We start from the raw sequence: 12101 nt of genomic DNA, 5'->3' as shown, positions 1-12101 counted from the left end.
CAGTGCATAGCAAAGCAAACTACAGGTAAGAAAAAATGGAAATGGGGTGTGCGGTGCACAAAAACTTTCAGATTTATCCACGCGTGCACACAAACGTCCTACACCCTTTATAAATTAGAATCAACTCTAAAGCGGGCACACATGAGGGAACGCCTTCCCACGGCCACACGGTAGCTATAAAAGGTCAGATGAACGGCTGTATTGAATATTCATCACATCGTTTCCATGATGGCTCGGGAGGAAAAAAACAGATTTTTTCGTGGTGTAAGACAGAGATCCTGATGGACCACATTGAAAAACGTAAAAATGTTTCATTGATGGGCATGACGTGGGCATTATTTGGGTCAGAAAGGCAGAACAGTGGCAGCAGGTGGCAGATTCCTCTCAGCAGGCAAGACACGCCAGAGGCATTGAAACTTGCGGCTGGATATCTCAGTCGGCAGGGCATCTGTCTGCCATGTGGGAAATCCAAATTCGAACCCCACAGGTGTGAATCGCTTTGGAGGAAAGCATCTGCTAAATGACACTAATGAAGCCGGTAATTTAGTCATTTGTTTTAATTTAAAAAAATAAATATGTAAAAATACATCTGAGATTGGTAGCAGATTATTTAGTGGTAAATAATATTTCTTACTAGCTGCTGGGTGCTACAGCTGGGTGGGCGGTGCAGACAGACACAATCACCAGGTGGACAAGGAAATGCGGAAAATAAAGACCATCTTGACAGAAATCGGGACAACAATTTAAAAAAGCATTGTGTAAGAATAATTACATAAAAGGAAATCCACCTTTTGTGTGTTTCATCAGTGTTGCATCACTTCTAGACCTCCAACCTCTAGTCTGCGTCCCACCAGCATCCAGTCTGCTGGAATGAAGGACCTAAGCTACATTTCTCACTGACTGGTACATGCTGGCAGTAGACTGTCCACCTTATTTAGCTGGATGGATTTGCAACAGGTCAGGTGCAGTGTGACCTGGGCGGCTGCCAGAGGCGGGGACCCTGGCGGTCTGATCCTCAGCTTCAGAAGCTAGTTCTAGGGACATGGAATGTCACCTCTTTGGCGGGGAAGGAGCTTGAGATGGTGAGCGAGGTTGCGCGGTACCGGCTAGATATAGTTGGACTCACCTCGACGCATGGCTTGGGAACAACTGTCCTTGAGAGGGGCTGGACCCTCTTCCATTCTGGAGTTGCTCCCAGTGAGAGGCACCCTGATGGACAAAAGGGTAGCCTCCCTCAGCCTTCAGGTGGGGGGACAGGTCCTGCTTATGCACCAAGTAGCAGTTCCCACCCTTTTTAGAGTCCTTGGAGGGGGTGTTGGAGAGCACTCCTTTCAGGGACTCCCTCATTCTGCTGGGCAACTTCAATGCCCACGTGGGCAGTGGCAGCGAGACCTGGAGGGGCATGATTGGGAGGAACGCCCCCCCTGATCTGAATCCGAGTGGTGTTTTGTTGCTGGACTTTTGTGCTCTTCATGGATTGCCCATAACAAACACCTTGTTCAGGCATAGGAGTTTCCACATGTGCGATTGGCACCAGGACACTAGATCGCAGCTCGATGATCAACTTTGTAGTTGTATCGTCGGACTTGCGGCCGCATGTCTTGGACACTCGGGTGAAGAGAGCGGCGGAGCTGTCAGCTGATCACCACCTGGTGGTGAGTTGGTTAAGGATGCCAGTCAGGTCTGGCAGAACCCAAGTGTGTTGTGAGGGTCTGCTGGGAATGTCTGGCAGAGTCCCCTGTCAGAAAGAGTTTCAACTCCCATCTCCGGCAGAGCTTCAACCATGAGTCCCCCAGGCGGGGGAGTCCAAGTGGGCTGTGTTCAATGCCTCTATTGTCGACCTTGTGGCCCAAGGTCATCAGTGCCTGTTGTGGCGGTAACCCCCAAACTCTGGTGGACACCAGCAGCAAGGGATGCCATCAAGCTGAAGGAGTCCTATCGGGCCTTTTAGGCCTGTAGGATTCCAGAAACAGGATGCCCCCTGGACGCCTGCCTGGTGAGGTGTTCAGACACGTCCCACCGGAAAGAGGCTTGGGGAAGACCCAGGACACTGGACAGAGTACATCTCTCGACTGGCCTGGGAATGCCTCAGGAACCCCCCGGATGAGCTGGTGAATGTGGCCGGGGAGAGGGAAGTCTGGGTTTCCCTGCTTAGGCAGCTGCCCCCGCGACCCGACACTGGATAAGCGGAATAATGGATGGCTGGATTTTATAACATGGAAGTTTTGTTTCACAATGACAGAAGATATTTTAGCTTTTTTCCCCTGGGCATGTGCTCTTAGTCGAATTAATATGGAATGTGCGTCTTTAATCATTTCTGCAAACAGCTTTAATATCTAACATGTGGTGTGAAAGGTAATAGTGGATTCTTCACAAATGTCTCACATTTAATATCATTTCCTTGATTTTATTCTGTACCGTTGGTGTCAATGTTTCCCGTTTTTCTAGATTATGTACGGCTGGGTCAGAGTTGCTGTGGAGGTAGGAACATTTTCCCATTTTTGGTTTTCATAAATCCCAAAAGTTGACTATATTTGACGTACCGCTGGTTGTTGTTCCTGCGCAAGGTTGATAAATGAGGCCCCTGGTCTTAAAATGAAATAAATGCAATCTCAGATTACACCGTTCAAACTGCAGACACTTAGATTTAAGAAGCACCTTTACCAGCAGTAACATGAATGAATCAGGTTAGATGATGTTGTCAGTGTCTCACATCATTATGGAAGAATACTGGCCAAATATTTACAAAATCAAAGCAAACATTCATTTGTTTTCCATTAGTTTGACACAGTTTAGCTGTCAGATGGACTCACATTTGACTTTGGTATACAGAGTTCAGGGTCCACCTAATGATGGTAAGGTGTCCAGGTCTTGTGGCATCTGTCCAAAGGACATTGTTCCAAAATCTTGTCGTTGACTTGAGTTGTTTTTTTTTTTTTTTTTTTTTTTTTTATGTATTCATTTCATTCAGTAAATCAAAACAAAATTCAAAATGAAACATGTTTTCATCTTCATTAAAATTTTGAACAAAAAGGGAGCAGCAAGAAGTAAAATTTAGTGTTATCTGCCCCTTTTCCACTTAACCATCAATACAATCAAGATTTTCAACAACAATACTTAATTAGACCTAAACAGCTACCATTCACAAAACTTTGTCCCAGGGAGTTCAGTCCAAAGTCAGACCAAACATTCCTGGAAAGTTTCTTGATTTTTTTCCACTAGTGAATACTCTTGTTCAGAGTAAAATGAATGCTGCAGAGTTTTCTGTTTTATAGAGAAGCTCACACTGATGATGATCTATTAATCAAGTGCATTTGATCAGCAGAACCTGGCGGATACTGAACCTCTTAATTTCTAGGGATGGAGTAAAGCTGTGTTGAGTTTTTCAGTCACTTTTTCTGCATTTTGACAAGATTTCCACACAATGACTCAGTCTTTCTTGAACAGTTTATTACATGGTGTTTATGTGACGTGTCAATTATTCTTGTGCAATGTGCAATTTTAAAATTGCACATTTTAAAATTTTTTCTCTACCTGATTGTAAAGAATATCCTCGGAGAACATGTGCTTTGACATTGCTTATAAGTTAAACCTGAAATTCTCTTGTCAATATCCCTGCACCTGCAAGAGATCAGAGATCTGAGTGCAAAGTTTCAGGGATCAAGCTTCAGGGATTACTTTCACCTTTAATTAAGTGCTGATGTGCTTCATGAGAGAATAAATAGCAGGGAGACATATTAATCCTAAAGGCTTAGAAATACCAGGTCTCAGGAGGGATCAAGCAAATATCAGCAATGGTCAAATCAGAGCTCAGCCAATTAAAAATCCCCCACATCAACACATGCTTTCTGTCCTCCGGTATCCTCCGCCGGCATTACACACTAGTATGTTTATGTAACACCGTCTATTCTATCCTTGAAAAAAAAAAAAAGACTGATGCAAAAAAATCTCCCAGCTTTTAAAAAGAAGTTTGTTTCATGACCAGAAATCCTTTTAAAGATTTAGAGGCAGGTAAAACATGTTTTAGTTTTAGATCTGATGTAAATAGTTTGGTTTGTCACTTTTATATAAAATACTAAATAAATTGATTCAGTATTTTAGTTTTCACTGATAGAATAAAATAATTTCCTACATTTAGTCTAAGGAAGAAATGTGACTGCTTTGTGCTGTGTGAGGATATAAATCATCATTTTGAAATAATGGCTTTAACCTGATGGTGAAGAAAGATGAAACACAGAGGATCACCAGAGTCATTAGTGTTCTTCCTCCAAAGAACAATGAACAGCAGAACCAAATTTCCTGCCAGTCAAGATAAGGCTTTATTAGATCTTTCCGTCTGGAGGAAGTGGAAGTCAAAGTGGAGCTTCCACCTTCTGCTGCAGAGGCAAGAATCTTTCATTCAAAACCTCACTGACATTTCTGACGAGGCTGATTATGATGTGACCTTTCTCTTTTCTTCATTTGTTTATTTATGTGGCCCATTTACAGGAGTAAATATGACCGACCTTAAGTTACACTTGTTCAACATACCAGCTCAATAGAAGGGGAAATTGCCTTTGTTCATGTTATTTCTTTTCATCCAACTCATTCACTTTATTTTCTTGCTTTTATTTAATCTTACTTATGTATTTATTCTTATATTTTTTATATATATTATTCATCTTTTATTTAATATTTAACTGTATTTTATTTAATTCTTTTTTGTTTTTATTTTTTATTTTGTTTTATATCATTATTCTTAAAGTCCGGCATTAGGAGGTTACTTTGTTTCTTATAAAAACAGTTGTAGTGGATGATACTTTGTGAGCCACTGATTTTTTTTTTTCCAAGATAATAGAGGAAATAAAGACATAATGAAAAAAAAGAGTAAATAAATAAATAACATGATGCTAAATTATAATGACTATTTTTATCCATTAATTTTCAGATTTAATGTTATACAATATATCAAATAAAACTAAAAAAAATCTTCAAACATATCATTATTTCTTGATTAAGACATGAAATTGCATAGTTTTAGTTGTTGAATGTTATACTTGATGTTTGACTTTGTAGAGAACCACAGTAAGTCGGCTCGTCTCTGTTTAAAATGGTAAAACATCTAGAGCTGATTGAAAACCAAAGAGCAACTCATGATGCTGGAAAGTCTAAGACAAAAAGGGAAAACAGCTGGTTAACAATTAATTAAACTCAGTTCCACTTGTTCATGTGCTTGTTGACATGAATTTCTCATCAGCCAATCACATAGTAGCAACTCAACACATTTAGTCATGTAGACATTCAACCAGATCTCAGTCCAGTAGAGCAGCTTTGGGATGTGGTGGAACGGGAGATTCTCATCATGGATGCAGCCGACAAACCTGCAGCAACTGTGTGATGCTGTCATGTCAATATGGAGAAAACCTCTGAGGAAGGTTTCCACCACCTTGTTCCATCTATCACACCAAGAATGAGGACAATTCTAGCAAGGTGGACCTAATAAATTGGCCGGTGAGTGTTTATACATTATTTTGGCGCTAGTCACTAAGAGTTGATTTTCAGTACTTTATGGTCTTTTATGGATAATGGATATGGATTGATCAGCTAATAACAGAAATTAGCGGCGAGCTGTATTTGTTAAAAATGGTTTGTGTTTTATCAAGTCAAACACAATCTCAGAACAAAAACAAAGAAAGGGAAAGGATATCTTCATGTTCGTAACAGTAACATTTAAAACTCAGCTTGAAAAACTACTCACATGCAAACTGGACTTTTGCCTCCCTGCTGACGACGGTCCCAAAAGCGTTGGTGGCAATGCACTGATACACGCCTCCATGATTGATGAAATGAGGGTTATTGATCAAAAGGTTCCCTTCTACAAGGCTGTAGTTTAGATCTGAATCTGTGTTTATATCCCGCCCGTCCACTTTCCACCTGTAGTTACAGTAAATCAGACTTTTTTCATTCAGCTTCAACTTCCCAAACAAGTTCAGAAAACATCAATGTGGAAGAAACTTCAAAACAGAGCTAAATCAGCCAAAAACATGCAAGGTTATTAAACAAAAATTTAAATTAAGTTTGTTGTCATTGCCACAGCACATTACCTTGCAGATAATTAAAGTGCGGTCAGGGTACTTACCTATAATGTGGGGGTGGATTCCCCTTTGCTTTGCAATTAATAAACACCAGCTTATCACCAGTGCTCATTGGGAAAATGCTGTCACTGGGCTCCTGTGTGAAGACGGGGCCGTGGCGGGCATTTTCTGTCAAAAAAAGAAAAGAAAAAGAAAAAAAAACAGCATTAGTTGTGCAATGACATGAAGCGAGTGACACTGAATTAATGCAAAAAGAAATTACGCAGCACTCAGGAAATTGTATGTAAACTCTTATTATAATCAGCTGCCAACACAGCTGCTTGAGCAGATCCTGCTTTTATTAAACCCTCTTGTGCTTGTGTCTCGAGGCAGATCTCACATTGATGAGAGAGCAATTAACAAGATAACCCTGTATCATATCGGCCAACTGGCACATTCTGCACCCTGCAACTCAGCCGTGAAATAGTCTTTTATTTACCTGTCCTCATGAACAAGATTTTTATTCTAATAGAAGTGATTATAAGAGGGTAAGTGCTGATGAGGTGACAACACAAAAGTTTTTCTGAATCATTTATGCTTTACAGTCCTTTAAAAATAAACAACAATAATAATAATAAAAATAAAACTGTAAGAAAAAGAATTGATTATTTCAGAAAGTACACAACTTTTATTTTACTGTTTTTGCCAACCTTACTTTCTTTTGGATATTACATAACTTACATTTAAGACTCGGTAAGCCTTGCTAACAGAAATAACTCACAAATTGTCAAAGGTTTAATGGGCCTTAAAAATAAACATTATTGATCATAAACGTAATTATTTGCACTGTAAAGTATTGTAGGGCGTCATCAGCAGAGAGAGACGTCACATCCACTTCCACCATCTGTTGTTTCAGCTAAGGACCGATTTTCTTCTTTCCCTGCACGAACTGAACAGCTGAGATGATGTAAAGATCTAAAAATATTTGAACTGCTGAGCTTGATGCGTTCTGAATGCGTGCTCTGTCAAAAATAGAAGCCATCATTAAAAAGAATAAGAAAATAAAAAAAAAAATAGACTTGGCATGTATGTTTAGCAGAAGCGTTTTGACATGCACCGCACCGCCCAGTAGGAACCAAAACATTGAATAAAACAACTGTGAACAGATTTGGAGGCCGCGGTGCAGCCGTAACATTAACCAGTGAATGAGTGAGTTTTTGCTGAAGTACGCCCACAGTTTCTGCACATGCTGTGTATTTGGTGCATGTCTGTGTCACAGCACCATTTACAGGTCTGGCATACGTACCACAGGGTTTCTAGTGGTTTTATGTGGACATTTCTTGTAATTTCTCCATTTTTGTGTAAAACTTGTTAAAAACAAAATCAGTTTTGTCTAAGTGTGCATGTAACTATGAAGGTAAAAATGTGCCAAAATGAACAAACTTGTAGATTTGATGTGAAAACTTGTAGAATAAAATGTGAGAAGTTGCGGTTCAAAAATCTGAACTTATATGTCAAAATTTTCTGCTGTAAAGAAAACTCACACACACGTGAACTGAATTTGAAGTTGCAGACAAAAATAGTCCTATGTTGCATATGTTCGCTTACTCCTAAACACACAATGGGGCAGTCAAAATGATGGTTAATGAAGTAACTTACCGCAGGTTGGTGCGCCATAGCGATAGCTGCCAAGAGGTCCGACGAGAGAAACTCTGGAGACGTTGGTCTCACGACCATTCACTCTGATTGGCTCAACTATTGATGACCCACGTTGGGCTCACGACCATTCAGTCTGATTGGTTAAGCCCCGAACCCCACACCGCACCCCGCCCCCCTCCTCTGCTCTCACATCTTCACACACAAGTTAGTTTTGGCACAAATATCTCGCAAGGAATGAGCCAAAAGTCTGGCCACAGTTTTATCACGCTGTGACTCGCGAGAGCACATTTGTGACTTGCAGCAGCAGATTCAGGAAGTTGTAATCGCTAAGTTGAGGTTGTAAAGCAAAATGAACACTTAAAAAAAAATGTAATTACAAGTAAACTATGGAAGATAATTTGTCAGATGGACTATTTTTTCTATGCAACTTCAAATTCAGTTCAAGTGTGTGTGAGTTTTCTTTACAGCAGAAAATTTTGACATACAAGTTTAGATTTTTGATGCGCAACTTCTCACATTTTATTCTACAAGTTTTCACATTAAATCTACAAGTTTGTTCATTTTGGCACATTTTTACCTTCATATGTAACCTCGGTCTACTGGTGCATAAAGCTTGTTATACACTTCACAAGGACAGAGAACCTGGTTATTTCATACTCCACAAATCAGCTCAGGATCAACTTCAGACTGTGTAGTACAACTGAAGGTCACACCTTACTTTGGTTATGGAATTCTTTTAATCAACTTTCAGGGCCTACATGGTCAAGCTGAAACCTAATTCTTCTTCCTGGGCTCTTTTTTTTTGTTTGTTTTTTATCTTGTCTTGTCCATCATTGTCTTGTTAAGCACAGTGATGGTCTGGCTACGGTGGCCGGGAAGTGTAAAACAATACTACACTGAGTGAAACACTTTGACATTTTCATATTACGAATTTACATCCAGCGAGGATGCACATTTACGTCATAGAAACCATATTTACATTTTCAAACAAAACTAGGATGCCTAAACACCTTTACCAAGGACTAAGCACCTTTACCAAGGACTAAACACCTTTACCAAGGACTAAGCACCTTTACATTTCAGAAAAAACAACTGTACAAAATGTGAAGCAATTTACAATCTTTGATGCAAACTCTATGTGCAACTGCAAATCACTTTTACAAAGCTCTGAATACATTAGGTTCAGTGCATCTCTGCTCTGTCTGGTCTTAGTTTAATGTTTTATTGTCCATTATCCCTGACAAAAAATAAATATTCAGTATGCATCGGTGCTATAGATACGAGAGACACATCAAAAACAGCTATCAGGTCTATAGAATTCCTCAGCAAATTAGATGAGAATGCATTCTTTTTCAATCTTTTAAGTTTTTCCAGGAGCACAGTCCCCTCATACATCATATAATGTAAAATGGGACAGGTTTAGAGCCACCAGGACTCTTCAGAGGCTGGGCAAGGTGGCCAAGCTGTGAAAAGAAGCAACTCGAGTGAAACTTTCTCCTGAGACTGGAGTGACAGTTCAACTTTCAGCACAACAGTGAACTGAACAGAGCCAAGAGAGCTCGAAAGCAGCTTGAGGGAAAGTCTCTTATTATCCTTCAGCTACGCTAAAGCCTCTTTTTAACCACAAAAGAACATCTGTTAAGAGACCTAAGGAAGGCAGTTCACAGGTGCTGTTAACAGAAGTTTAAATCAGGTCTGCCAGCAAGCATGGGGTAAACCACAAATCTAGGTGAGAAAAGCCTTTAGAGACTTACCTGAGAGAGGTGGAAGTGCCAAAGGAACTCCTCAAAAGTACAGGAATAGTATGCATACTTTTGTTGGGTTATCAAGTACCAATCCTTATTTAAATTTACACCTAAAATCCAAAAAAGTATCCAAAAACCCGAGCAGGAGTTGTGAAATGAAAACACAGACAGAAACAGATCTGCGCTGACTTACACGTAAAAAATAACTGGAAAGATGGACAAGCGACTCAGCTGCCTAATTGAGTTATGCTTTATTTCATCATTATTTCAAAGCAAGTGGGATAACTTTGTTAAGTTGCTTACAGGGGAGCTTGGATAATCAGAACAGTGCTCTTCTCTGGTTATAATCTAATTAGTACGGAGCCTGTAAAGCTGTTGTCTACGTGAGGTTGCTCGAGTGGGTGCTCGGTCAGGCTTGTTGTTTTGGTTGGATCCAACCAAACCATCAATACACAGGAGTAATTAACTGACAGTGCACTAATTAGTCCTGTGAAATCTAAAATTTCTTTCCTAGATGCACACTCACACACCGGCACCCGCCCTCTCTGTCCCCTGATATCAGGCGTCACAAGCTGAGATGCACACTGCTCAGGAAAAATGACTCCTTTTCACTTGAGAGGATGAGATCTTTCTTTCTTTCTTTCTTTCTTTTTTTTAATATTATACAAATCTCTAACCTTGACTAGGACAAAGAGTGCTCCCTCCCACATCATCATCATCATCATCCTAATGAGAGTGGGAGTCTTTGCCTCAGGTAAGGGCCTTGTTTCTCTTGCCACTGAGGGAGGTGCTTCATATTCTACCCTGCCTGCAGTGTCCTCTAAATTAAACAAATTAATGAACCTTTAATAGCTGGGCTGCTTCACCTGGGAAATGATTGGGTGCTTTGCTTGTCTGCTGGAGAACAGGCTCACCCTGAAATCACACCAACTACATTGACCACTAGCAACATACGAACTGGCACATATATTCAAATAACAATTAATTAAGTTTCGTGGAAAACATGCAAATGCAGAGTCTATAGCAGGTATGCAGAATATATGCACTGTATATGGTGAACCTTCATCTCCAAACCCTCCATTCTCTTCTCTGCATCTGCAGAGATCATGATATACCCCAGTGAAAATGCTGACTTGAGATGAGATGCTAAATCAATGGAAATGGAAGCATAAATATAAATAACAATAAAAGAGACTCCACTCCATATGCTGTATAAATTTCACAGTATTTGTGTGATGGCTTGTAAACGGTTGGCTTGAATATGGCTGTCAACAGTAAATCTCTTGGCTGCACAAGTTATGCAACCAAAAGGTAAAGTGACGGCTCTTAGCGAGATTTTAATGCCTGAGCTGTAACTCATGCAGGTATGAGAAAACCAAAGACTAATGTTATTCTGCTCGTCACTCAAAGGAAAAGAGAGCATCAGCATACTCCGCATCCACATCGTCAACGAAGGAGTACAGAATAAACGAGTGTTAAGAAAAGAGTGAATGTGTTTAACAGCGCGTGTCCACAATTCATGTAAGTGTCAGCAGATGGACATAAAGCAGGGAAATTGCATAATAAAAGAGGGAAGCATAAAAAGAAGAATGAGTACTCTGCCATATGTTGGTTTCCTTGTAAGTCTAACATTGTGTCAAAGTGGGAGTCAGATGGGCTCTGAAAGAAAAACTATTTGAATTCTCGCTGTAGCAGCAACTAATCCCCCAAAACTCTGAGCTGTATATTTCATCATTTTTCCATTTCAATTCACTTTATTTCAGTTCAATTCAATTCAGTTTTATTTGTACAGTATTGATTTAAAGTTTTATGCCACATAAATTAAAAAAAAGATTCTTCACAAAATCTTGTTTTTTTTATTATTATTATTATTTTTTTTATCTCAGAATGATTTTGTGTTGTTTTAAAGTAAATAATAAACTGAAAATTGCAGAAACGTGGACTGGACTTAAATTATCGATCAACCAAAGAAATAAAATGTAAAAAAGTACTTTAAAAAAATGCTGAGTAATTTAAACTATTTCTAAGCTCTGAAAAGTAAAAGTGCAAAGTTGCACACAATGAATAAAACCAAATGTGTTATTAGAAGTCAACAGCATCATGCATGAAACCCCCATCATCACCATTTTTCATGTATTCATCTCATTTACATTGATTTACTCAAGTAGATTAATTTATTTAATCTTTTACACTCCGACGTTCATATGACTTATTAAAGATTAGTATTAACAACAATAATGAGTTAAAGCCCCTAAATATATTCTATTAAAACCAATGTTATATTTTATAGTTTGATCTAATTTTAGTTAAATCATGGTTGGAAGTGTGGGGGAGCTGAGGAGAGTTTGACTCACACTCACCTGAGGCATGAAGGGGGATCTCTAAACCTCATCCATCTTACCTCATCCATCTTCAGGTTATATTTTAATATATTTTCCACAAGGTTCCAAATGTTTCTTAAATTAAAAGAATGGCATTTGTCCGTGTTGTTTAATAATTGATTACATGTATTTTTCTGCAGGTACCTGTTGTGTTTCTTTTTGCACTGTTGACAGCAGCGTTGTTTGTTGTGTGCTGTAAAACACCCAAACGCAACCACTTCAGCTAGTTTTTACCCCGCTTTTAACTCCTTTATAAACCCAGT

General features: G+C 39.3%; 1 protein-coding gene across 1 annotated transcript in view; it reads right to left on the bottom strand.

The window, feature by feature from the left end:
- Positions 1-12101, bottom strand: part of LOC121637467 (contactin-4) — a 171808-nt gene that overhangs the window by 53753 nt on the left and 105954 nt on the right. Inside the window, exons 4-5 of the mRNA XM_041981668.1 lie at positions 6119-6242; positions 5738-5913 (exon numbers count right to left, since the gene is read on the bottom strand). Of these exons, the coding sequence (XP_041837602.1) occupies positions 5738-5913; positions 6119-6242 (300 nt within the window). The remainder of the gene's footprint in view (positions 1-5737; positions 5914-6118; positions 6243-12101) is intronic.

This window comes from Melanotaenia boesemani, chromosome 3, assembly GCF_017639745.1.
Source record: "Melanotaenia boesemani isolate fMelBoe1 chromosome 3, fMelBoe1.pri, whole genome shotgun sequence".
Lineage (NCBI taxonomy): Eukaryota > Metazoa > Chordata > Actinopteri > Atheriniformes > Melanotaeniidae > Melanotaenia > Melanotaenia boesemani.
Note: the sequence above shows the minus strand (reverse complement) of the source record. Positions and strands in the feature narration are given on the sequence as shown.